At 35.9% G+C, this 27789-nt stretch overlaps 3 protein-coding genes across 9 annotated transcripts; 1 reads left to right on the forward strand and 2 right to left on the reverse strand.

Moving 5' to 3' along the window:
- Window positions 1–274: 274 nt before the first annotated feature.
- Window positions 275–20214, forward strand: LOC128231489 (cysteine and glycine-rich protein 1-like). Of its 6 annotated transcripts, none has more exons than XM_052944381.1 (8): window positions 275–295; window positions 8097–8227; window positions 11247–11412; window positions 11798–11967; window positions 12375–12540; window positions 12802–12937; window positions 13546–13639; window positions 14244–20214. In XM_052944381.1, exons 2-8 carry the CDS (start codon window positions 8131–8133, stop codon window positions 14306–14308), a joined length of 894 nt encoding a protein of 297 aa, XP_052800341.1. In that variant the 5' UTR covers window positions 275–295; window positions 8097–8130; the 3' UTR covers window positions 14309–20214. The 6 variants fall into 6 exon arrangements, with proteins under 6 accessions (XP_052800341.1, XP_052800342.1, XP_052800339.1 ...); XM_052944382.1 differs by lacking the exon at window positions 275–295 and adding an exon at window positions 1909–2053; XM_052944379.1 differs by lacking the exon at window positions 275–295 and adding an exon at window positions 4143–4278.
- On the reverse strand, window positions 14342–21291 carry LOC128230889 (ankyrin repeat domain-containing protein 17-like). The gene is made up of 4 exons (XM_052943315.1): window positions 21261–21291; window positions 17920–18418; window positions 16611–17717; window positions 14342–14378 (listed from the first exon to the last, which is right to left on the reverse strand). Exons 1-4 carry the CDS (start codon window positions 21289–21291, stop codon window positions 14342–14344), a joined length of 1674 nt encoding a protein of 557 aa, XP_052799275.1.
- LOC128231488 (uncharacterized) lies at window positions 20207–27768 on the reverse strand. 2 transcript variants are annotated; one of them, XM_052944377.1, is made up of 10 exons: window positions 27594–27768; window positions 26859–26992; window positions 26067–26191; window positions 25131–25376; window positions 24131–24297; window positions 23738–23791; window positions 23485–23623; window positions 22925–23040; window positions 22643–22715; window positions 20207–22013 (listed from the first exon to the last, which is right to left on the reverse strand). In XM_052944377.1, exons 1-10 carry the CDS (start codon window positions 27621–27623, stop codon window positions 21526–21528), a joined length of 1572 nt encoding a protein of 523 aa, XP_052800337.1. In that variant the 5' UTR covers window positions 27624–27768; the 3' UTR covers window positions 20207–21525. The 2 variants fall into 2 exon arrangements, with proteins under 2 accessions (XP_052800337.1, XP_052800336.1); XM_052944376.1 differs by having other exon boundaries at window positions 24131–24300; window positions 27594–27767.
- Window positions 27769–27789: the final 21 nt, after the last annotated feature.

Below are 27789 nucleotides of genomic sequence, written 5' to 3' on the forward strand. Positions count from 1 at the left end.
TCATTGAAAATTCGCTAAAATGTTTAGAAAATGCATCATACATCACACATCGATAACGCCTTACCGATGCGGAATTTGCTTCTGTATGATTTCTAACCTTTATCATACAACTTATGAATATATATTAGCATAAACATGCACAAGGACATTGTATTACCATATATACATGTCGAAACATAAATTTATATTTTAAATGACTGCTCGTTGTGGAACTTGGTGATTTGGTACATTTGGTGTGTTGATGTATATGTTGATATTTGCATTAAGTAAGTACAAGACAAACGTTGTTAAAAAGGTGCAAAAGGTGAAATATCACCAACTATAATTCATATTGTTCATAAAACAAATTCGTGAATTTTCATAACTAGGAACAGTTTTATAACCCCTTTTGCATTGTTGTGTACTGGTTCAGGGGCTATGAAATCAAATCTTGAAATATTGTTTCCGTACCTAAACGCATCGTACCAAAGTCCTTGCAGTTCAGGGATACTTTTTTATTATTTTGACATTTCTTATGTATCCCTGTCTCATTCTGACATGGTCATAAACAGCCTCGCTGACGCCCATTTAGGTGGTTCAACAAATGTCCACAATTGTTCAGCAATAAATGTAAAGATTCCTTCTTATTCCGAAAACAGTCCAGACTGAGAAATCTTGGGAGAACTTAGTACAGCACTTTCAGAAGATTTTGAAATCTACGAACAGGTGAAATCTGTCTTGGCCTGTATTTTTTTAATGAAATAATGACATGTAAACCACTAGTGTAAGAATTTGACCTTGTTCATCCAAAATTCTTAGTTGATGGCTTTATCAGAATAATCTAACAGAAAGAGTTATTTAAAACTGGTCTGTATTTCAAAGAAAAAGTGAGATAGCTTTTATGTCAGCGGCATCATGGACCTATAAACCATGGATTGGCAACTCTCATCTGTTTTAATGCGATAATCTCAAACTCAGGCGTGCATCGGGATTTCATTCCGAGATCTTACTGTGTGGTCATTTTCGAGACGTCCGACATCGGCCGAATATATACATGTAGGAAAACATTAATTGAAATTAAATTGACTCAAATGCGCGGTACTTTCATTTGAGTTGATGATAGTCCAATTGAATCTGATTAAAATCACAGTTATTAATTATGATTAAATCTATAACGAACTTGTAAGGCATTATTAGCAGAGTTGGCGGAAATAACCGAAAATCGCCGTTATTCACCGATCGGAGATTCGGCGGAATTTTCCAATATTTGCCAAGCGTGCCCTAAGGATTGTGGGCGAATTATTATTTATTATCGTTTCACCGATATGGAGCAGTTGCCAATCCATGGTTTATAGGTCTGTGGCGGCATCAATGTTGTCTTGCGAAATTTTTGACCTTGGTTGATCTCAAAAACTGTTCCAAGATATTTGCATGAAACTTAGTATGGCTTAAAAAAATACAATTGGTTCGGGTAACCCAACCCTACGGAATAGGCTCCGACCCTACCGTTTTTATAGTCAGTTTGAAAAAAATAAATGAAAAAATATTTTTGTTTTTTGTTTTTTTTAATTGCTTTTTAATATCCTGGGTATAGTTTAAACCTTAAATGCTTTTACAGAAGATAACTTCAACACCATTCTACTATGATGAAAATGACATTCTTATATAAACCTCTTAAAAAAAAGCCTACCTACCCTACCTATTTTTGAAAAGGGTGTTACCCTAACCAAACAATTTTTTTTAGGCCTAGTAGTTAAATCAAGTATACATTATTTCATGATTCCACTAATCCATTTATCTGCCCGGTAACACTTGGAGGGCATTGTTGAACAATTGATGAGGATTTCATAGTAGTAATTTGTGTCCCAGAGCTACTCCCAGCTCAGTCTTGTGAGTCGTAATCTTTAAACAATTCATCAGAATCTTAATAAACTGAACAGAATTGAAGAGGCTACCATAAGAGGTCTGTCCAAATGTTTATTTACTGTATACATTGACATTCAAACTGCACAGATGTGTAGAGTATCAACTATCATTGGAAGGAGTTTCACTCATTAAAGTTGTGCTCTCAAAGGTAATACTAAGAGGTCAGTGTTGCACAATATGATTTTTGTTGCAAGACATCCTGTCTTTGATTTTGTGTCAGCAGTCTTATATCACCGGTTTCTAGAAATTCACAAAAAATAGCTCATTCCAAAACAAAAAATGAAAAAGTTGTCAAAACAGTGAGACTGCAGCTTTAACATATTGAATATTAAAATTATTATCTGCACTGTATAATGTTTATTTAAATATATAATCATTAAATTTGTCGAAAAATTCCGCACAATATATTAATTAATCTAAAAAAAAATTTCACAATAAACACAGACTGGGCTGGAAGTGGAATTCCATCAAGCTAAATTACTGCTGATGAATGTAAATAAAGCCATGGTATGTAGAGATAACTAATGCCAATAAATTGGCACTATCAGGCTGAAAATGGGGCTTATCAGCTTCTTGCAGTTTTTCTCCAGGCAGGTTAGCACTCTATAATTAGATGGCAATATTGATACAAAACAAAGAACCTTTTCATGAATTTCAAATTGATTCATGTTGATTTATGTCGGAAGTTCCCAGTTGATTTTAAAAGTCAGAAGTTTATATAAAGCCATTGTGATCTATTACAAATTATGAATGCAAAGTGGTTAAATAAGTAACTGTAGTCTTTTTTGCCACTCTGATTGAAAATTACAGTAATGTCTTTCAATTTACAACCATTTATGTTATGCTAAATGCCTAATAGCTGCAGTATTCAAGTAATCAAAAATAGAACTTTCCAAAAAAAAAATCAATCATGGAAGTTAAAAATAAAATCAATTCTAAAATCTAAAAATAACAAAGAATATAGAAAAAGCAACATCATTGTTTGGTCGGCTGCAGGATTCTATCCTGGGACCTCTTGATTGTTAGGCAAGGTTTTCACATCTGGACCACTGAGGCATTGATATGTAACAGCTGTAATGTATCCCTAGAATTATGTCACCATTGAAGTGAAAATTGTAAACACACAAATTCTTATGCTTGAGGTTAAGTGATTAAACAGCAAAGTTTAATTTTTTCGAAACATTTGGCTGTCATCAGAAGGTTAGTTAATAAGAAGCATTATAGAGGCCTTATACAACCAGTAAGTCTTTCTTTAACAATGAATATAAATAAAATAATATACAGACCAAAGCAGGGTGTTTTGCTTTTAGTACATTTTAAACATTACTGAAATCAAGGTCACCTTCCAGTCAGTCAGTGGATGACATTCATATCAAATCATAGCTTGGTTATAATTGCATGATCTACAGTGAAATTTAAGGATAAGATGAAATGCCAAACTAAACAAATTAAAAGTGTTAACTTTGAAATGTAAATAATCCTATCTAGCTGCAGACAGTGAATGAAGGTACACCTGCTGCAGGTGCTAACTATCTCAGGATTATAAGCCCAGCCAAACAGTTTAAAACAGGTTATAGGTAAACAAATGTGTGTTTCTTGCCCTTCTGATGTACATGTAGGCAACCATTTGTTCGAACAATCATATCTGGATGTTTAGCAGAAATGATCATGATTATTAGCCCTTCTTTTTTTTTGAAGAAAAAGGTCATGGTATTGTCATAGCCCAGGTATCATTATTGGCATCAGCGTGCAGAAATTTGAGTGTTGGAGAACATCAATAAACACTCAAATGAAATGATGCACACATGTTGCCAGATACAATGTGCAAATATAAAGCAAGGCCAATAGCTCTGGCTTGAATTATTGTTTAGTTATGCCCCTTGCTTGGCTAGATAGAAAAACAAAATCATAGGTTTTTCATTTTTCATTTATCTGTGCATGAAATATTCTTCTTTAAGATTTACTTTAAAGCATGACCATCTAAACTTGTATAATTAATTCTCCACAACATAATACTTTAAATACGTGCAATAGGAAATTTGCACAGGAAATCAATTTTTTTTTAATTATTGGTTCAGAAAATTCTGGTACACCACCTGCAAATTGACTTTTTTTTGTTATAAAATTGAGACATGGCAGAATTAAAAAATATTCTTTGCCTTAATAACTGGAACCAAAAGGCAGGAACTATCAAAGCATCTTCTGTTCTTCATAAATAAATTACCGGTTCTCTTACTGGTGGTACTGGGTAGTTGAAGGAATTTTTCCAATTCATTTCCAGGAAATTTGATACACGGTTCATTAGTCCTGAAAGCTTTTTAAAGTTTTCTTTTTTGGATCTGATTCTTGATAGGAATAAGATTCTGTCAAAATGTAAGTTTTTACTTTTGTAAAGTTGCTTATTATATTTTCAAACTCTTAATTGGACCTAACTTGATAACAAAAGTCCAGTTCTTGTTGCATATTGGAAGTACACATACATGTATTCTTGATTAATTAATTAGGAAACAGGTTTAAGTGACTTTTTAACATCTTTTAAAATAACATGGGTTATTTAAAACATTGAGACTTGACGAAGGGTTAAAGAAAACATTTGTGTGGAACAATGTGCAAAGACAAGTTTATAAAGACTACCGGTAGCATCAAAATTGATTGTAAATTATTTAATGGGATTTTGTACCAGTATTATAATTGTAGTTAAAACAATGATCCTTTATGTTGTCAATATAGTTATTGAATATTGAATAATGGATCTCATTTTTTTACTTTTTGAAATAGTTAGTTCTGTTTTACTTTCTTGCACAGTGAGTTATTTGAAATTATTTATAATCAAAATTTAATTAGGACTGAACATGGTTGCATTCAAGGGTGTGTTTTCTTAGGCAGATAGATTTCATTCACTTTGCAATCTACTGAATCTGATGTTTTCCTTGTTATCTTTTACTTCAGTATTCTTGAAAAAAGTTTAATCTTTGCAATAGAAGAAATTCTTAATTGGCATGTTGCAGATAGTTTTAACTGATAAGCCCGATTAAAACTTGTTTGTGCATTCTTGAATTCAGTGAAATATTATTTCCAGGTCTGACTCATATTTTCTAGACTTTTAGGGAAAAATCTGTATCTTGTAACAAATTCTTGATGAAAAGTTAGATACATGTTGTATAGCAAATCCACAGTCCTTTATTTTAATACTCCGGATACAACATTATAATAATAAATATGTACATGTACATATACATGTAGTACTGGTCTTAACTAGTGCTAGCATATATGTTTGCACTTCATGATGTTGCTGAATATTCATTTTTTTCAAGCTGTACAGGTTTTCTTATCATGAATGGAATATTTGAAGTGCGTTTGGACAAAATAAGCAAATGTTTGTAAATGTTTACCTTTTTGGGGCCATGTTGATCTTTGAAGAAAATGCTCCCGCAGGTACTTTATATTCTTGGACTTGAGGTAGAACGCCTTTCATAAGGGTTTGGGCTCCAAAGTGCTTATCATAATACATTATTTTAACTTATTTAAATCTGAATAAAAAATAAATTGGAAGGGATTACACAACACAGCTGTCTGTTTTTGTTTTGGCAGATTCCAGATCCAGAAAAAGTAGTAAAAAAAGCCTAAAATACCACAAGCGTTAATTAAGGGAAGCCCCCCCCCCCCCCTTTCTGCAAAATTGACAAAAAAGTATACTTTGATGTTTTTGGGAGGGGGTGGGGAGGGGCGTTTGTCACAGTGGTCGAAATTAGCACAAGCCTTGCACTGGTAAAATAATCTTCCGGGGTCAAATTTTGAGTTTTACATAGCAGGGCTTGTTCAAAAATCTATGCCAAGCAATAGGATAAGAATTCGGGCTTGTTCATCCAAAAGTCTAATTTTGATGACTGATGTCAAGAGGTTGTGCCCCTAAGCTAAGTCCCCTCTAACTTCAATTCCTGGATACGCTTCTGTATACACTTTTAAAGAAGTATTTTTTTTATTTCTATGATAAAGCACAATTTCAGTTGTAATTTGCTTTGAACCGCAACTTGCTTCATATGTCATTATATCTGGTATACATGATCTGATTTCTGTGAAAGTATTGGAATTGATGTTACAAGTCAGCATGACAGCTCAACAGAATCATTAGACATCTAGCTTATGGGTATTTTATATATGGTTTGTTTCACTCTCTGATAGATGCCAGGAACTCACCTGAGCATGGCATTATCAGGAAAACTGTAAGGCTTGTGATACAATACCCTTATCGATGTGCCTTTTGATTTGTTTATCAGCTTAAGGTAAAGTTTTAATGGAATTCTGTCATTTGATGCAGTTTTACAAAGTTGGGTGCAAGAAGATTTTTATCAGTTTTATTGCTGTTTTAGATGCTTGATAGTTTGTTAGATGGTAGATTATGTTACTGGTGGGGCCACACCCCTTTACAAAGGAATTCTGGGTAGTGATTGATTTTCACCACTGAGACCAGGTACATGATTGAATATGGCATAATTATGGTTTCTTACTGTATGTTTATGTATTGAGTTGTAAAAAAGGGCAGGTTTAAAATGTTTGTTAACGGTCCCTAAAATTATTAGGTGAGGTTGGTAGGGATTTTTTTTCAAAAGTTATTTTTCCAAGATCATATTTTTGCAAATAGCACTATTTCTTGCAAATGTCACTTATATAATTCTGTGGTTATGGAGCTTTATTTAAAAAAAATAATGACAGTTTATGTTTATACAAAATTGTGTTAGTTTATGGCCTGATGACTGTTTTGTGTGGGTTTTTTTATTATTAGTATTTGTTATTGTATATTAAAAAAAATTCTAGGATCAACAGCTTTTATGAGGTAGGGCCTGGTTGCCCAAAACAAACCTTTTTTGTTAGGCCTGACAAGGTCTGGCATCTAGTTGTGTGAGCCTCAGTCATACCACTGTTAAGTCTAAACATGCTGTATTCCATCACATGTGTCTGGCCAATGTCTGTGGTAGTGTTCAAAGGTTGTTGGGCCTCTGTACTTACTTGCACCAGGGTTAGTTACAGTGCAGAACCATAAAGTAAGGCATGTTCGACATCATAGCTCACACTGAGCTGCAGCAATGGTCAAAGTGGGAGCATTATACTCAACTTATCATTCAATATTCAAATGATATGCCCAATTTGGTTGCAATTAAGACAATTATTTTGTATTTGTTTACTTTTTTGGCTTAAGTTCTGAAGTGTTTTATAAATGCCACTGCTTAAGGCATACTGACCCAACAATGCTGTCAACATATATGTAATGGTGCAAAAATGCATTAAATGTTAAATGCTGCAAGCAATTAGATAAATATTCATAGTTGGTATATGGTTGGTTGGAAAGGGAAGCAATTTGAGATCATTATCAGCTATGTTCTGAATTACTTAAGGAAGTAAAGTTGAACGTTAAAGTAGTCGCCTACATTTTAAACACAAGGTTTTAGAGCTGAATTACAGAGGTTAGTTACATTCACTTTGAGGTGGGGCTAATATGGTAATCAGTTTATCTTCTACACATAATTGGTATTAAATTAGGAAACAGTGGATAATACAACATAAATGTTCATTCTTTGTATTGAAATAATGTTATTTTATGACTTTTGTTTTGTTTTATATAGTATGGATTGTTCTGATAAAAATACTCATAAGTTTGTAGATAATTCAAAGTATGTGATACCTCTTTTTATATTTATAACTAAAACACCTAATTTGTTACTCCTTATTTGCCACTGTATTTAATTGTGATGTTAATTGACTGTGAAATAGATGCATGTCTTGTCAGTGATGCAACAATTTAGTGCTGTCAGGATGTGGATGGATTTACTTCACTTTTTTGTAATACATGAGTGCTGTTTAAATGTGAAACATTTATCAATGGCAGTACTGATCATTTTATTGTTATAGTGTGGAGATAAATTGTGTTTGGTTTTTTTTGGCCTTGGAACATCAAAACAAAAGTTATTTGAACATGAATTATCATTCTGCTCCAAACAGATCCAAATATTTGTACTTCCGAAACCATTAATTACTGGAAACTTTATGTGTTTGACAACTGACACGCAATCTTTTGTAAGAAAAACATGTGTCAACAATATTACCTGTACATCTGAAGTTATGTTTGTTTTAATGTACCATTAAAGCATACTTTGGTTGACAAGAAGTTTTAACGTTGGAATAACCTGTTTCAGGTACTACTGTTTGCAGCGTGTGGAAATCAGAACCATGTCTGAACGGTGTCCGCGGTGCACAAAGCCTGTTTACTTCGCGGAGCAGGTGCTTGCATTGGGCAAAAAGTACCACAAGCTTTGTCTCAAGTGTGGTAAGTTTGTAAAGGGGACGTAAGTGGCATTCAAACAGATACTGTGTGAAACAGATACTGTGTCAAATAGATACTGTGTGAAACAGATACTGTGTCAAATAGATACTGTGTGAAACAGATACTATGTCAAATAGATACTGTGTGAAACAGATAATATGTAAAACAGATACTGTGTCAAACAGAGTATATGTGAAACAGATACTGTGTGAAACAGGTTACGTGTCAAAGAGATACTGTTTTGGGGAGAAAACATATGTTAACTCCAACATTGAGTGTGTTAAAAAAACTATGCTGTAATCTTGGCCAAATAAACTTTAAGCTCTGCTTTGTAAAAGTCTTGGCATACAGTCTTGGCATACTATCTTGGCAAAATAAACTTTAAGCTCTGCTTTGTAACATTCTTGGCATACAGTCTTGGCATATAGTCTTGGCAAGTTAAACTATAAACTCTGCTTTGTTACAGTCTTGGCAAACAACCTTGGCATACAATCTTGGCATACAGTCTTGGCATACACATACATTCTTGGCATACACATACAGTCTGGCATACAGTCTTTGAAATTTAAACTATAAGCTCTGCTTTGTTACAGTCTTGGCATACAATCTTGGCATACTGTCGTGGCAAACAATCTTGGCATACAGTCTTAGCATACAGTCTTGGCAAGATAAACTATAAGCTCTGCTTTGTTACAGTCTTGGCATACAGTCTTGGCATACAATCTTGGCAAGATAAACTATAAGCTCTGCTTTGTTACAGTCTTGGCATACAATCTTGGCAAGATAAACTATAAGCTCTGCCCTGTTACAGTCTTGGCATACAATCTTGGCAAGATAAACTATAAGCTCTGCTTTGTTACAGTCTTGGCATACAGTCTTGGCAAGATAAATAATAAACTCTGCCCTGGTACAGTATTAACAAAACTTACAACACACTCACTGAGTGACTGTCGATTGAATTACACTTACAATATAGAAACTATAATAAAATGTATTTAACAAACTCTGTTTCAAGTAATTTCGCCTTTATGGCCAGAAGAAAAACTGCCACACGTGTGTATTAAAGTCTATACAAGAATGAGCAAACCCACAAGTGAAATGTAATAAACAGTACCTGTGTTCTTGTATTTTACAAGAAAACAATTGCTTTAAAAGTGGGAATGAAATTGATATGCAAAAAAAAAAAAAAAACCTTCCTCAAGTTTTGTTAGTAACAAGGCCACAGTCTTGGCAAAAAAATAAACAAGTTCTTCCTCACATGTAAGACATGGAGGGCATTGTCTTGGCAATAATAAAACAGAATATCACAACTGTTTTGTTAAGTAACAGTATTACGATCTTTGCAATAATCAAGGAAGTATGCTTCATTCAATTAAGTATGAAAAGTTTCAACATTGGAACACAACGATTAATCTTAAGTACATAAAGTAACAATGTTACAGTCTTGGCAAGAATAAATAAACTATATAGAAATACAGATACACTATACATCAATACCACAGGCAAGGTAATCCACCAGCTTGACCTCACTTGTGATAGGAACTCTGGAACTATTTTAAAGTGACATATGCCAAGATAAAACATGATACTGGCTTTTATGGCTGTAGATATTCTCAGAAAATAGTAGCAGCATCTATCATAGGACAACAACAAATGCATTTGTGGTGGTAGTTCTTTAGAGCCTTTGTTTCATACAGAATTTTTAACATACATTGTATATTCGTCATAATGATTGAAATTCTCGAGAAATTTTGGCACGGTAAATATGGTGAGGGATGATTTAATGATGTGGTAATATTATATGCCAGTATCTGATCTTTCATTTCTGATAGAGGCTGCTGCCAGTATAATTTGGCCATCAAACATAGATAAGAAATCAAAATGAATCTGCCACCAACATGAATCGGAAGTGTGTGGACAGATAGTCTGCGCAGGAAAAAAACTGTACATACCGTTTTCATCATATCTATGAGTATTTTATACAGTGCATATGAGTATTTTATGGCTTTATATTTGATGTTATTGCCATGGAAATGATACACTGGTTCTGGCATGATTCATGAATTTATGTACTGAAAAATGAGGTGAAAACCCATGAAGAAGGAAGTCTCTTTGACATTGCTATATTCATTCAGATCTTTTATTGAAACAGGATTGTAATATTGGGTTTTGAATGAACAGATGAGGAAATGTTTTTATTTCTTTAAGAGTCACAAAAACTCTCATCATTTATTTAATGTCTTTGTTCGAATTTGCACAGTCTTAAGAAAAAAATATTTTATGGAAGATAAATGACAGCGTCAGTTTCTATACTTTAAGCAAATCCATCTTCACTTTGTGGAAAGTTGGAAACCACGCTGTAACAACTTGATAGTTACCTGAAACTTGAAATATCTAGTATAAAGTAGCATATAAACACTAATGGGCCGGTATTCATGAAACATCTTAGGTCATATCTTACTTAAGTCGATTCCTTTATTGTTCAATAGTCCATTTCAAAGGAAAGTTAAAGTGTTGTTTTTTTTAAATAAAAGTATGTTTATTGAATAAAATCAATCTCTATGAAGTATTTCAGATATTTTTAAATTATTAAATTATATCACATGATTAGTGAGATACTTAACTGAGGAAAATGATTTAAGATAGGAAGATAGGAAATGACTTAAGATGTTTTATGAATGCCGCCTATATGAATACCTGCCCAGGTGTTCAAATTTCTATCTTAATTTCAAATTTTATTTTTGCAAAACCTTCGAGTTATTGCCTTGGTGTCACTGGCATCCATGAATCTGAAACATATTACTCATGTTAATATAATAATGAACATATTTGTAGCATAATTTCATGACTGGCGTCACTGTGGACCTGTGGCCAAAATACATTTTTCATTTTATGCACCTAAATAAACTGGGGAAAAAACATGACAGAGCATTGGTACCTGCTTGTGTTGTTCACAATGTATTTTCATTTTTGTGTATAGTATAAGAAACATTATAAACCCTGCCATTTTCTCGTGATCCAGGTGAGTGTAATAAGCTGCTGGACAGTTACTCATGCACCAACCACGAGGATGAGGTCTTCTGTAAGGCCTGTTATGGAAAGAAGTTTGGGCCTAAAGGGTATGGATTTGCTGGTGGAGCTTCTGGGCTCTCGATGGATACGGGCAAGGCTTTCGAGGTGTCCAGAGAGTGAGTGATAGTTGCAATTCATGTAGTGGTGATTATTGATATGAGAATAATATAGGATCTCGTGTGTCAGTAGGTGATGTACTATTTAAATTGCCAGTCATGTTCAACAGTGAATGCAATGCATAAGTTTTATTTTACCGAATGTTTCTAAAAATTGTATACACATCTTCTGCTTTTTGCTAGGAAGAAGTTTTTGTCTGTTGACTATTTTGTAATGCATTACATATATGATTTAGATTGGTTGAATATGTTTGATAAATCCAATTTGAACATTAATAAGTATATACCCTCAAAAATGATGTATAGATCTACATACATGTAAGCCTTGAACATACTTCATATATCATTATAAGCTTGTTACACCCTGTGGCACTTTTTCCTACAGGAATATTTCGAGCTACCAGAGGGCACAGGCAGCCCCAACCCTGGAACGCAATGGGGGTGGGGGAAAGTGGGGTGGGGAAAACGCCTGTCCACGATGCAACAAAAGTGTGTACTTCGCCGAGGAGGTGAGGGCTGTCGGCAAGAAATGGCACAAGATGTGCCTATCATGTGGTGAGTTATTGTGCCTATCATGTGATGAGATATCTTGTGCTGAAATAATGATAATGATAAACGCAACTTTTTAACTAGATAACCGAAGTGCCTTCAGTATCAAATGGCAATAATTCATTATAAATAATGAATTAAAGCCAAGTGTACTTATGCATTATCCATGGTGTCATGTACTTTTAAAGTCTTCTTAGTGTGAGAAGATGTTTATGGTGTCTGTTTATTTTGTAAATTATCAGAAGCCTTCAATTTTTCTTAAATCAAGTGTATAAATATCCTGAAATGTATATAGTTTAACAGTATTAAAAACCCACCATTCCTGAAATGTACATAGTTTAAACATAGTAATACAGTTTGCAGAATGTGTTGGGAATGGTATTTTCACACAAGAATATTGAATGGAATTTCAGCAAAATGCAACAAGATGCTGGACAGCACCTCCTGCTCAGACCACGAGGGTGAGGTGTTCTGTAAGGCATGCCACACCCGTATGTTTGGACCCAAGGGATATGGATTTGCTGGTGGGGCATCTGGGCTCTCCATGGATACCGGCAAGGCTTTTGAAGTGACCAGAGAGTGAGTGATCTAAAATTGACTACTTTAACTACATGTTAAAAGAACTTGAATACATCGCGATTAAAAAAATATTACACCTTCAAAAATAGCTTTGTAAAATGAAATGAATGTCTGTGTTAACCTTCTTTTTTCCTCAATTTAAAATTCTACGGAGATAGTATTGTGTACATTGTATGTTTTTTTTAAATAAAATAAGCTTTTAATAGTGAAACGTTAATAAATGTAACTTCCTTTCTTACAAAACTATAATCTTGATTCCAGGAATATTTCGTCATACAGCCAGGCCCAGGCTGCTCCCCTGTTGGACAACACAGGGAACAAGTTAGGTGGTGGAGACCTGTGTGCTGCCTGTGGCAAGACTGTCTACTTTGCCGAGAAAATCATGGGCGCAAATAGGGTAGGCAGTGATTTCAGTTTTTAGAAATAAATGTATGTTTTAGAAGAAAGATTAGAGATAAGTAGATGTTAAAATTAGATATATTTTTTACAATCTGCAAGTGATTTTACGCCATATCAATTCTGATGGTAAGAAATAGTTCAGGGTAATATTATATGCCAGTATCTGAAAATCTAAATATCTACAAATTAGCCATGAAAATTAGATAAAAACTAATGTTTTGACTGTAGTTTTTTTTAAACAAACAATCCTGCACTCCCTCCCATGTTTTAGTTTGTCTGGGTTTTTGAAGAAAAAAAGTGGAGGCATTGCAAAATCCTTGGTGTTCTTAATGGCGGCATCTTTTGCATTGTGCAGAAACGTCAAACCTTAGCCATTACTCAAAAAGCATTGATAATATTCTTATTCAAAAGAAACTAAGTACTTATTTTGTAAAACACACAGGTATGTCAAAGTCAATTACTCTGGCTTTAATAATTATTCAGTTCTGCCTCTTGTTCAACTGATAAAGACTATTGTTGTCGCTCATTTGTGGCGCTTTTGTTTAAAAACTAAAGCTAGGATTTTCATTTTTTGGCCTTAACAGAATGTTGTCTGGTTTATTGTAGATGTATCACAAGCAGTGTTTCAAGTGTGCAGGATGTAGAAAGGCCCTGGACTCCCACACTATGACACAGCGTGAGGATGAAGTCTTCTGTAAAAGTAAGTGGATCTGGATCATGTATATATAACCTGCTAGACTGTTTTTGAAGAGAGAAAGTCACGGTATTGTCAAAACCTTGGTGTGGCAGTTTCATCAGCAGCGAGGCAAAAACTTACTTTGGCCATTACAGAAAACAATTCAAGGTATTCACTTGAAACTTGGTAGACATGTTGCAAGAAAGATTTACCACATAGCTCTATCTTTATTTCTTGTCTACGTGTACCCCTTTTTGACTGTTTTGACTACAATTAAGACAAGCAATGGTATGTGCTTGAGGTGCTCTGGTAAATATCTTTAATTTGTATGCAGTCTGGATTGGAAAATCTGACTCTAGGGCATAAGAGTTGATATAACCTCCAGCATTGCCTCTGTTAAGTTTTATTTGCTTAACAAACAAGATATAATACATATTTCCCTGTAATATAAACACTGCTTTTATTGTATCTCAGAGAATGAACAATCTTTTATTTATAGTTCATAACTTGCTTACAGTAAGTGATTATTATAATTTGAAATAATTTGTTGCACAATCGATGTCAAAAATAAAAAAGGTTAAACAAAACTTACTTGAATTTATTTTTTGAATGTTGAAATTTCTTTCAGATTGTTATGGAAAGAATTTTGGACCAAAAGGGTTTGGATTTGGGTCTGCTCTCCAGCATACGTAATTCTTCTGTGAAGAACTGGACCAGACAAAAGTGTCAGGGAACTGGCATTCTGAACGGTTGTGACTTTAGGCTGTGGAACATATTGTTATATGATTTAACCAAGTACCAGTCATTGTAATCTTCGTGGAGAAATACTCAAGAAATTCAGGATTTTTGCCTCATACTTTTTGTTTTGGTCATCATGCTTGTTTTTCTTAAAAAAAAATTGTTTTAAAGTATGATTTTTTTTACTTAATTTCAATAATTTGATTGCAGACAATGTCTACACTTTATAAGAACAAAGTCACTGGAAGGTTTTAAGTTTTATCAGAAGTTTTGTTTTTTCATGTTGTTTTAACTTGAGTCATTTTATGTACTGGGCAAGTGCCTAATTACTGAAACTACTTAAAATTTGGACACATAATAAAAATATACTGGTAATTGCACTATTCATTTTCATACAAAAATGTTTTTAAATACTATGCCTCATTAAAACTACAAGATACATTAAAATTCCTTCATTTAGGTATATTCTACGCTAGGTAGCATTTGAATATTCCTCGTTGCTGTACCAGTACACAAGACACAGGGATAATGTATTATACATAGTGGTGTTAAACTTTCACCAATAGTTTGCTGATATAGTTTTTACATGACAAAGGTTTTCATTCAAGTTTTACATTTTTGTTTACAGTTAAATTTCATTTTCGTGCTGTTATATAATGAACTCCTTTTTTTTTACTTTTGGTTAAATTCCCTGCCTGTCAACTATCTAGTTGCATAGTTATTGTAATGTGACTTGAAAAAGTGTGTGGAAATAGGTACTTGCCCAGTAGCAAAAATTTAACAATTTCATTCATATTAAATTGTTTTATTTTCTTGCTGAATTTGTTTAGAATATTACCATTAATGTTTTCGGCTATTATTGTTATTGCTTGTTTGTTTTTTAATCACATAATTCACATATATATATATATATATAATGGTTTTGAGCATACAATGTAGAGATAAATATGTTCTGAATGTATTAACAGATGGTTAACATCCGTTATATAAAAAAACATTATGATATATATATGTGAGAGGATGCAAATGAACCGGGGTGTGGGTAACCAATACATCAGAAATGATATTTACGTGTAGTTATTATGCATACGTGCTTTTGCATGTGCAAATATAGGGCTAGATCTGATTTATCAAATTAACATACAGTGTGTTTTGTAGAAACATTCCATTCTGAAACTTAATGCTTTCTCAGATCGCCATTTGTGAAACATTCAGTAAGATGCAACAGAATGTGAATAGATATATCATATAATGTACATGAATACTGTACACGCTATTGTTTGTTTCACATACTATATACAACCAAGGTTTTTGGTGATATTTTTTCTTCTTTTTTCATTCAAATGTTGTCAAATTGGCTAAAATGTGCCCAACTTGACCTTGCTTCATATGTCAAACCGAAGGTGTTGAAAATTGAAATCTTTTATGAAATGAAATTTTCTTCAATTCAGTAAAATAATTTATTATATACTTTCTTATAGTTTATAGTGATTTATCGGTCATGTAAAAAATTAAATTTCTCTGTTTGAAACTGTAAAAGTATCCTTTGATATTTTTCAGTTTTAAAAAAATTCAGCCCACTGTCCAAATCAAACAGTAGCACGCTCAGGACAGGGACACAATATCAATGTCTTTCAATATCACTTTTAGGCATGTAATAAAAAGTTGTTGTTTTTTGTAACAGTGTAAGATCACAATATATTTCTCCTCCTGAACATCAAAAGTGAATATTTCACTCCTGGCTGCACCATTTGTGAAATATAAATTCTGGTGCTCACTCTTCGAAAATTTGTGCCATCGTACTCTTATTCTCCATATATCCAAAACAGAGGGCTGTATATCTTAAATCTTTCTGGATATCTTAGTTAAATTATTGAACAAGTTTTTAACAAGCATTCTTAAAAAATCTCAAATTTTGACTTTGCCCTTTCAAAATTAAATTTCGCTGTAAAATCAGAATTTTAAGATTTATGTGAGAAAGTGTTACATTGTCACTTGCAAGATCCCATAATAACATGTTTTGTTTCTTAGAATTTCATTGAAAATGTTAATAGCAAAGACATTTAGAAAATCATTACTTCTACAGTTTGTGAAACACAATTTCGATTTCATTTTTGTCCAATCATGTAACTGGCTTCATGTTGTTATCTAATTAGGACTATTTTTGTATATATAAATGTATATTATTTGTGAAATTGAATGCACACATGAATGTCTGCAATGAGTTTTGTGATGTAGATTTAGATAAAACCAGTACTGTAGAGCACTGTGTCCACCAAGTGTGCAGTACTGTAGAGCACTGTGTCCACTAAGTGTGCAGTACTGTAGAGCACTGTGTCCACTAAGTGTGCAGTACTGTAGAGCACTGTGTCCACCAAGTGTGCAGTACTGTAGAGCACTGTGTCCACTAAGTGTGCAGTACTGTAGAGCACTGTGTCCACTAAGTGTGCAGTACTGTAGAGCACTGTGGCCACTAATTGTGCAGTACTGAAGAGCACTGTGTCCACCAAGTGTGCAGTACTGTAGAGCACTGTGGCCACCAAGTGTGCAGTACTGTAGAGCACTGTGGCCACCAAGTGTGCAGTACTGTAGAGCACTGTGGCCACCAAGTGTGCAGTACTGTAGAGCACTGTGGCCACCAAGTGTGCAGTACTGTAGAGCACTGTGTCCACTAAGTGTGCAGTACTGTAGAGCACTGTGGCCACCAAGTGTGCAGTACTGTAGAGCACTGTGGCCACCAAGTGTGCAGTACTGTAAAGCACTTCGTCCACTAAGTGTGCAGTACTGTAGAGCACTGTGGCCACCAAGTGTGCAGTACTGTAGAGCACTGTGTCCACTAAGTGTGCAGTACTGTAGAGCACTGTGTCCACTAAGTGTGCAGTACTGTAGAGCACTGTGTCCACTAAGTGTGCAGTACTGTAGAGCACTGTGGCCACCAAGTGTGCAGTACTGTAGAGCACTGTGTCCACTGAGTGTGCAGTACTGTAGAGCACTGTGGCCACTAAGTGTGCAGTACTGTAAAGCACTTCGTCCACTAAGTGTGCAGTACTTCAGAGCACTGTGTCCGCTAAGTGTGCAGTACTGTAGAGCACTGTGTCCACTGAGTGTGCAGTACTGTAGAGCACTGTGGCCACCAAGTGTGCAGTACTGTAAAGCACTTCGTCCACTAAGTGTGCAGTACTGTAGAGCACTGTGGCCACTAAGTGTGCAGTACTGTTGAGCACTGTGGCCACCAAGTGTGCAGTACTGTAGAGCACTGTGTCCACTAAGTGTGCAGTACTGTAGAGCACTGTGTCCACTAAGTGTGCAGTACTGTAGAGCACTGTGTCCACTAAATGTGCAGTACTGTAGAGGACTGTGTCCACTAAATAATATTATATGTGACACTATCATCTACATAATCAGTGTGTGTATACCACATGACTATCATCTACATAATCAGTGTGTGTATACCACATGATAAACTGTGTCATAAATGTTACTGTAGAGCACTGTGTCCACTAAATGTGCAGTACTGTACTGTGTCCACTAAGTGTGCAGTACTGTGGCCACTAAGTGTGCAGTACTGTAGAGCACTGTGGCCACTGAGTGTGCAGTACTGTAGAGCACTGAGTGTGCAGTACTGTAGAGCACTGTGTCCACTAAGTGTGCAGTACTGTAGAGCACTGTGGCCACCAAGTGTGCAGTACTGTAGAGCACTGTGTCCACTAAATGTGCAGTACTGTGGAGCACTGTGTCCACTAAATGTGCAGTACTGTAGAGCACTGTGTCCACTAAATGTGCAGTACTGTAGAGCACTGTGTCCACTGAGTGTGCAGTACTGTGGAGCACTGTGTCCACTAAGTGTGCAGCACTGTGGAGCACTGTGTCCACTGAGTGTGCAGTACTGTAGAGCACTGAGTGTGCAGTACTGTAGAGCACTGTGTCCGCTAAGTGTGCAGTACTGTAGAGCACTGTGTCCACTAAGTGTGCAGTACTGTAGAGCACTGTGGCCACTAAGTGTGCAGTACTGTAGAGCACTGTGTCCACTGAGTGTGCAGCACTGTGTCCACTGAGTGTGCAGTACTGTGGAGCACTGTGTCCACTGAGTGTGCAGTACTGTAGAGCACTGTGTCCACTAAGTGTGCAGTACTGTGGAGCACTGTGTCCACTAAGTGTGCATCACTGTGGAGCACTGTGTCCACTGAGTGTGCAGTACTGTAGAGCACTGTGTCCACTAAGTGCACAGTACTGTAGAGCACTGTGTCCACTTAGTACATGCACTTCTCAATAGTCTTAATAACACTGAGTAGTAACTGTTTTTAGCTCTACTGGCCAAAGGCCAGAAGAGCTTATGCGATGGTAATGTGTACATAGTATGTGCATCCGTGCGGTCGTGCGTTCGTGCGTCTGTAAACAATTGCTTGTGAACACGATACAGTCTTCAGTTTTGATTGTATCGCGATGAAACTTGTACAGTATCTAGATATCCATTAGAGCTTGGTTCCTTTCGAAAACCAGCCAGATCCGCCCATAAATGCCTAGATTTTGGGCCATGAAAGTTTTAAAGAAATGCTTTCTATTTTTAGCCAGGTCTGCATGAGCGAATTCTATTTTTAGCCAAGTTTACACATGTTAATTCAAGTCTAGAGTTAAGGGAGACAATTTGCAAGTCTAGGATTTTGAGAGACAATTTGCTTTTTGCTTCTGCAGTTGATTTTGTGAATTACTCTGCCTTGTTCTTGTTGAAAGCCCAAAGGCCATTTTTTAGCTTTAAGTTCTGTAGTTTGCGCATTCAGCTTAACAAAATTGGTTGTGAATGTTTAAGTTATTCACCTGGTGTCATTACTGGCCACACCCAGGGTTCACAGGTTTGGTAAACATAAATCTGGAAAGGTTTGAAAATCTTTTTGTGTGTTCGTGCATCCATCTCAGCACAATTGATAGTGAATTTTGTTCAAATTGATCAATGTTGTCCTAGGATGCCCTTGACTTTGACCTTTTGACCAACTTTTTTTAACTTTTAAAACTACAGAAATTTTTACTATGAGTACAGTTTTGAAAGCATTTTTTTTTTGTCAGATGACTTTTACTTGGCACGTATTTGAATAGTTCATGCAACTAATCTGCTTACAATACTTTCTGGGCTCAGATGTTGAACGTGCTACGTTTTCAGGTAACCCAAACACAAAACATAAAGTATATGTCTGTTGCCTTTTACCCATACATACATGCTCTGGATTGATATGACCACAAAAGCCATGCCAGTAGAGCATAGGCCCTTTTGGGCCTCTTGTTAATTACATGTAATTAATTAACATTCTACATGTGCAGATGAAACAAATGCTACATTTGTTATACCTTCTCACCAATGCGTTTTATTACAAGTAAAGTATAGGGCTTTTGTGTTCACGAAAACTTGCTATTCAGAAAAAATATTATATTTTATCCTTTTTATTAGGATTATATATACACTCTTTGTCTAAAAAGTTATAAAGGTATTTTATAAGACTTTTATCTGCTGGGTTGTGGTTTATGAAAAGCTAGATATATTTAAAATATGTATAAACATGTAATGCATACTCTTTCAATTTTATAGAAATTGTATTTTGAGTTTATATACCGTAATAGTTATCCACCATATGGGACCAAACAGCTCATCAAAGATATATGTGACAAAAAATCTAAATTGCACCACAATTATCATAATGAAATTGAAGGTTATAAACATTGTAATACGTTGAATATGACAAAGTTATACAATATGATCTGACTCACATACATGTAATTGAGCATTGATTCAAACTTATAGTTTATTCTAGTCCATGTATAATAACGCTTTTTAGTACTGTGAAAAAAAGAAATAACTATCTCAGAAAGGAGAGTTTGTTTTGTTATTACTGCCAGGGAAGTGTTATTGCATAGTCTTGGGAGTTTACTAGACTACATCTCTTGATGTGTATCTCCACTTCGTGTGCTGGAATGTGCTAGTCTAGACCTCATCTAGTTATGCTATCTCAACTGTGTCTTGGGAGTTTACTAGACTTCAGCCACTGATGTGTATCAAAACAGACACTATTTGTCTTTGAAATCACTAAACAGCATCTGTTGATGTGTATTTCCACTATATGACATGGAATACACTAGTCTAGACAACATCTAGTTATGCTATCTCAACTGTGTCTTGGGAGTTCACTAGACTTCAGCCACTGATGTGTATCAAAACAGACACTATATGTATTTGAAATCACTAAACAGCATCTGTTGATGTGTATTTCCACTATATGACATGGAATACACTAGTCTAGACAACATCTAGTTATGCTATCTCAACTGTGTCTTGGGAGTTCACTAGACTTCAGCCACTGATGTGTATCAAAACAGACACTATATGTCTTTGAAATCACTAAACAGCATCTGTTGATGTGTATTTCCACTATATGACATGGAATACACTAGTCTAGACAACATCTAGTTATGCTATCTCAACTGTGTCTTGGGAGTTCACTAGACTTCAGCCACTGATGTGTATCAAAACAGACACTATATGTATTTGAAATCACTAAACAGCATCTGTTGATGTGTATTTCCACTATATGACTTGGAATACACTAGTCTAGACAACATCTAGTTATGCTATCTCAACTGTGTCTTGGGAGTTCACTAGACTTCAGCCACTGATGTGTATCAAAACAGACACTATTTGTCTTTGAAATCACTAAACAGCATCTGTTGATGTGTATTTCCACTATATGACTTGGAATACACTAGTCTAGACAACATCTAGTTATGCTATTTCAACACACCTGTGCCTTGGGAGTTTACTAGACCACATATGTTGCTGTGTATACATTTTCAATACCACATCTAGTTGTGTTAACTCCACTGTGACTTGGAAATTCACTAGACCACATCTGTTGATGATTACCAACATGTCTTGGAATTTCACTAGACCACATCTAGTTATTTTATCTAGGAGTTCACTAGATCGACACAATTGATGTATATCCAATATCTGTCTTGGAATTAATTTGACCACAGCCATTGATGTGTGTCTACACAGGCACTGTATATGTCTTGGAATTCATTAAACCACATCTGTTGGTGTTTATCTCCACTGTGTCTTTAAATTCAACACAACATATCTACTAATGTGTATCTCGTGTATCCCCACTATGTTTGGTGTTTATATATTAAGATTTAACATTTTTAATCTGAATTCGTTTCACAGTTTCTAAAATGTCCACAGATCCTCTTGGTAAAAGCGGTACTGCCTCCCTGGCGTCAAAAGAAACTCTTTTCATCTTACTGGGCAACTCCACTTTCATCAATGTTGGACTCACAGGACGCCCGGAGTCTGCCTGTTCGGACGCTCTTGGCGTCATTGTGTTCGTTGTACTTGAGTCTAAGCACAATTTCGTATCCTCAACATTTTTGCTGACGTCACCGCCGACGTCAATTGTGACGTCGTCAGAATCGTCGTCACTTTCTTCAATCACTGTCATTCTAGGGTTAGTGATGTGTGCCTTCTCTGCGTTGTTTTGAGTACCAGTAGATGTTGATCTTTCTATTTTTTTGTCCAACATCTTTTTGTCCGAGGCGCCAATTACTATACCCGGTAAAATTCCACTTAAAGCTAGTGACGCCATTGAAGTAATGGTAGACTGTTTTCTGCCCAAAGCTGTAAAAAGAAACGTTTTTTTTGTTTTATTAAACATGGCCGCAGTAATCTCAACAAATGATGTTGAAAACACAGATAAATTCATCGTTTATTATGCTTAATTGAGACGCTTCTTATATCGAGGAAATAGAACTTGAAACTCGTCTATTCCTCGGAGAACCCCCCCCCCCCCCCCCCCCGCCCAGAATGCGATTGCGATTACGACAGTGTCGGCGGCGCGGCGACGCCGTCATTAACTGCGTCGTCGTCGTCCAAATGATTTTACCTTGGCGATAATTCAAAAGATTTTTTCATGAAACTTAGTATTTTTGTTGCCAGGCATAATACGCAAGTATTTTTGTTGCCAGGCACAATACGCAAGTATTTTTGTTGCCAGGCACAATACGCAAGTATTTTTGTTGCCAGGCACAATACGCAAGTATTTTTGTTGCCAGGCACAATACGCAAGTATTTTTGTTGCCAGGCACAATACGCATATGTAAAGCGTAGGCCATAATTCGACTAATTGTTCGACTAAGAAAAATACAGTCGATCGTTGGTGTTCGCTCCGTGGCGATCTTTCTGGCATTACTTTACAGAAATGAATAAAGGGAAATAATCGTGGTGGACGTATTGTAAATGTTATTGACCTGTGTGTTGTCTTATCTTCCACTTCGGAATTCCTTCACTTTCACAAAACGATTCTATCTTCTGCAGATGAAACTGGAATGAGTCAAAATTATGTGAGAATAAAAAATGATGTAGAACTTTTTTCGACAGTCATTACAAAACCAAGTATTTTCTGACAAACACAACACAACTTATTAACACCGTCATATTGATAAATACGAGTGATATTGCAAAATTAATGATCGACAGAATAAATGTGCAAAAAGCACAAAACAGATTGGCGGCATACGGACGGGGCTTACGTCCCACTTTTTCTCCATGTCCTTGAGCCCTGACAATTCGATGTCGAGCAGTTTCGTCGCCCGGTACAGCATCTTCAAACGGAAATGCTCGTGGTCCAGCACAGCCACGATCAGACCTGAAGAAAGACATGGGCAGACATATCATAATCTGATTAGTCTTCTCACGTGTGCGGGGGCACTTGAAAAGGAGACATACATGTTGTTTACAGATTTTATGATGAATAATTCTTAGCACAAACATGATATTTTGTAAAAGGTCTGACCCCAATTTATCGAACGATCTAATGTCTTTTTGGTCTTGACTAACAAAATGTTATATCAAAATCCCATCGCTCTTGATAAAATCATTGTCGATCCTAAATGCTATTTGCAAGTTAAAGTAAGAGTGATTGCAGTCACTTCCTGTGCCCTTGCATGAACATTGGTAAGTGTCCAGAAGAATGAGTAATCATGTTTCAGACTTCAATGAAGTTTTATTGTTGTTCTACTGATAAAGCAAACAATGCGTTGTGAAAAATTACAATCTGAACTTATGGACGTTCAATGTTTATGGTACGTACTATTGACGACCCTGATGACCCTCCATGGTAAGAGGAAGGAGAGGATGAAGAGGGCGTCCTGTACTGCAAACTCCGTGAGGCCCTTCAGGAGCACGAGATCTACCACGAATGACACTATCACAACGATAGTATCGAACACCTAAAAGTACATAATAACCCGTGGATATATATGAAAAAGTGTTAAAATGAGACCGACTAACGTAATTTAGTATCAATGAAAGTACTCCAACACTATTATAGTAAAGCTCATTACCTCAAGCTTTTTGGCGAAGAATTCCGATCCCATGCATACCAGTTTAAGCAAGTTCTGAAAAAGAGGTTTTAAAACATTTTATTCTAAATCATTTTAAATAATTTCTGTTATATGAAGCAATTGAAAGGTATGTCAATTGTGATATCCAGTGATAATGAAGGGCGAAAAAGACAGAAGTCTAAGCATCTAAGACATTCAATTATTGGTAATTTGGTATATAGTATACATCATGACGAGGACCATGGGTTAGAATCAAATATTGAACAAGAATCCACTATTGCAGACTTTTCATACCGGCCATAGGCAAGCAGAAATACAATGTCAACGAAAGCCGACTGTGTCCGATGAATTTTTGGAACTTTTTTCACCACATTGCCTTCCTAGTTTACTCACCTCCACGAAAAGGACCCCGAGAATGACGACGCTGGCTTTGTGTAGACCATGGGCGATATCCTCCAAGACGCTATGTGCCGACTCATCGTGCTCCCGGTGAAGAGGATAAACTTTCCGCGCATACACTGCACCCGGTATCGCATTCAACAGGTGGGCAGACGGGTTGTCTGCTGAAAACAAGCAAAACTCTTGACCGGCATATGTATTGTTAGACGACGCAAAATTGTACCATATGTATGGCCAATAGCAAGATGACAAAAGTAATCCATTGAGGACGTCTTACATGCGATATATGTACATAGCACGCACTACTTGCAACCTAGCAACAAAAGCTATATATAGGTTTACAGTCTAGTACATACTGTTTTACTACTTATTATTATTAATGATTAATGCAACCTGTGGTTGGTGAAGCTAACTCTTGATTAATGCTCACGGTCGTACAGCTTGAGACAAACAAGCTGCTAAAGTACCATTTACCTTAATTAGGAACTCGGTCAATCGCATTTCTAAACGTCTACTACTTCGGTCACACGCAACTTATGTACATTTTTTTTTGTATTTTTGGTGTTAGGTCGTAAACTGACCGCCAAGTCAACTGTAGAAACAATTTATTAAATTCATTCCTCATAAGATCCGAACACACCTTCAATGTCTGCGTATTAAAGGTTTAAAAAATGATTTTACGAGACTTTAAACTGAAAAATGAAAAAAAACACGATGACTTTCAGCGTAGCGCGTACATCGTACCACCCTCTTGCTGCTCGAAGACTTTGTTACGATCCATGGAATACCGTATACCACATGGGGGTGGAAGTAATCAAAATATGCACCAAATTTCATAAAGACCTTCTGACGTGCATTTTAGGGTGATCCCTACCTCATATCCCCTCTCCTATCTATATGTAAATTAATACCATAGTGGTGTGTATTATAATTCATAATGGGAAGATTAGTGAAGGCTTATGACAACTGTATATATATGGTTTATTATCTTTACCGCTCCGTTTGAGGAGCCTTCCTATATGAGTTTTGTTTGTCGGCTTCTCCTCCGGCAAAGTGGTGTTCTCCAAGGTAACGACGCTGACGTCAGACGCGTCCTCGGGCCACGTGCAGTCCGCGTGGTAGAGCTGCTCGTACACATGAGCAATCTCGTCAACATGGAAGTCGTATATGTGGCGCGGGTACCGGGACTCCATCGTCTCAATAAACTTCTTGGACGTCGCGTCTGTATCTTCGCGAATTTCTGGAAGATTTTTTTTACAAAAAAGTTGAAAATGTAAGAAAGTACAAAACAATGAAATCAGATTAAGTCAAACATACGAAAGATTGAGCACAATTTAAAATCAGCATGCATGAATTGTCTATATTACACAAGTCTTAAAGTGATCGCATAATAAATACATGTAGTATAATATAATATTTTGCAACCCTGATTTGTTTGCTCCAATATACATATCTGAATGTACATTAAATGACAGCTTGAGTCTTTATATACTAGAAAGTACAACGACACTTGTCCAAGTTGCGGGGAATAATTATACGTCGTCCATGAGTATCATGTGCACCGACATTACGATTCACTTTCTTTCATAAGCTCTGTCATTTAATCGTTCTGAACCGCACAATGCTTGTTAATAGCAGCATTGTAAATCAACTTCACAAAACCGCTTGAACACAATATCTCACACCAATATGCATGTGACAGTAGTGAAACACACGATGCATGCATGATAGCCAACGTTTGTCAATGCAGGACAACAGGTCGTCAAATTCTAGCAGATATTTTACACGCGAAAATTATGTCCTCTCTGGAAATCTTCGGACTACCGCCATTGGTCATTTACATTCATTTTGCCCTAACACAGAGCACGGGTAAACTGGCTATTCGTGTAAAAAGTAGTCCTTTCTGCTTGCTAGGACTAAGTCAAACAACCTTTAATGTAGTGAATATCCAGCACGAGTTCGCCGAGCACGAGACAACAGTCGACCAGGTTAAGGATGACAATCGCCAGAAGCACGTGCTTGCTGTGCAGAATCATCTCACCACGGTGACGCAACCTGGCAAGGAAAATGTTTTTCTACAATAGCAGATATGTTTTATATCTTTTTAATGAGACCACAAGACACTGCAAGCATTGCACCATTATAAGGCTATTATATTGTTTGTTTCGTTTTGTTTTGCATGTTGGAAAAAAAGATTACAATGTTTTTGTGTGTTCCTTTTGTCACTGAGTACTGTGGTGCTACGATCATTTTAAGATCGTTGGATCACCTTTAAATGGCCCTTAAAGATGCATTTTACTCCCAATTAAGATTTACCACAATTAATACAAGTGTTTTAATATACCAAAAAGTATGAATAAATGTCGACAACAATGGTTTTTATGAAGGATACTGAGTTTAATTTGAAAGAAGGGTGCAGAAAGCGCGGTATTTCTGCCTTATGAGAAGATAGAAGTAATTCACAATAAATCTTTTAGCACTCACCACGCATTTAATATTATTACAATTTCAGCAACGGATACCATATTGTTTTCGGATATTAAAATGTTCCAAAAATGCAGTATTTAATAAGTAGTTAAAGGTGTATCACTCAAAATTAATGTATGTGTTACATGTGTATGTATTGGTTTTGAATAAGACCTTAATAATAAATAATGGAGAATAAGAACAGTGCATTGAACCCAACGGACATGCCGGACTGAGCACTTCCGACCAAACCCACCTGGCGATTCTCCGCGTGCGGGGCGGAACGTAGCTCTCCCGCCGGATCTCCCGCTCGAGCCCTAGCTCCGTCCGTTGCAGCTGCGCCCCCGAGTACGTCCGTAGGAAGTCGAGCCGCTCACTACCGAGGTTCGCCTACAGCGTTTAGGAGGCAATCGTTAGAAACGACAATACGATACGTTTGTGTCATGGATGTGTTTTGCATGTATGAGGGTTCTAATGGGATAATTATTTGCCATGTGTCCTTTAAAGACTGATACAATTAAATATCGACAATGCAGACATGTATTAAGAATAACTAAATGACAAGAAATTCTTCATTGTTCTAATAGAATATTCATGTCTGACCACTGCTTGACTTGTCATAAATAATAATTATAGAACCCATACTAGAGCGGCCATTCCCTAAAGACTTTTATTAAATAGACTACACCAGTTAGTGTATTTTATTTCCATGTCTATAAGTGAAGTTTACATACTTGTTATGTAATATGATACAATCATGATCCTAAAAATGAATCAATTTGGGATAGTGATTCTTCAACAGCCGTTTTAAGTGTTTACAACAATTGTATTTCTTTAGACTGGTGATTATGTTTGATGTACATGTAGGTATGCCATAATTATCGTTCAAGACCGGCTATACAAGCATTATTATTTTGCTTAGTATATTATGCAAATGCTATTTTCGAACAAAAATGAATGCATATGTTATGATAAAACAACAATAACTTACGTCAACAGAGATCCTTTTTAAAAGTTCCATTTTCGTGTAGCATATCCAAATCGCACAATTCGTATGACAACACTAGAGTTATGGTCACTATGGGGATATTGTTTTCAAACTCGTTCGTTACATGTTCCACTTGTAAGTAGCCATGTAAACATATTGTTTCCAACCATAAGCGACATTAATAATTAAGTTAATTAAT

Source organism: Mya arenaria, chromosome 4 (assembly GCF_026914265.1).
Source record: "Mya arenaria isolate MELC-2E11 chromosome 4, ASM2691426v1".
Lineage (NCBI taxonomy): Eukaryota > Metazoa > Mollusca > Bivalvia > Myida > Myidae > Mya > Mya arenaria.

Excerpts from the sequence above, each read along its gene's own strand:
- LOC128231488 (XM_052944376.1), bottom strand. The coding sequence starts at position 27,623 with ATGGAACTTTTAAAAAGGATCTCTGTTGAC. Across the intron at positions 26,192-26,858 it reads CGCACGCGGAGAATCGCCAG|GTTGCGTCACCGTGGTGAGA; the intron begins GTGGGTTTGGTC and ends TTTCCTTGCCAG. Across the intron at positions 23,624-23,737 it reads TCTTCGCCAAAAAGCTTGAG|GTGTTCGATACTATCGTTGT; the intron begins GTAATGAGCTTT and ends ATGTACTTTTAG.
- LOC128231489 (XM_052944378.1), top strand. The coding sequence starts at position 7,528 with ATGGATTGTTCTGATAAAAATACTCATAAGTTTGTAGATAATTCAAA. Across the intron at positions 12,541-12,801 it reads GCTTTTGAAGTGACCAGAGA|GAATATTTCGTCATACAGCC; the intron begins GTGAGTGATCTA and ends TCTTGATTCCAG. Across the intron at positions 12,938-13,545 it reads AAATCATGGGCGCAAATAGG|ATGTATCACAAGCAGTGTTT; the intron begins GTAGGCAGTGAT and ends GGTTTATTGTAG.
- LOC128230889 (XM_052943315.1), bottom strand. The coding sequence starts at position 21,291 with ATGTGGTCTAGTGAAATTCCAAGACATGTTG. Across the intron at positions 18,419-21,260 it reads TGAAATTCCAAGACATGTTG|TACTGCACACTCAGTGGACA; the intron begins GTAATCATCAAC and ends AGTGCTCCACAG. Across the intron at positions 17,718-17,919 it reads AGTGGCCACAGTGCTCTACA|TGGACACAGTCCTCTACAGT; the intron begins GTACTGCACACT and ends AATATTATTTAG.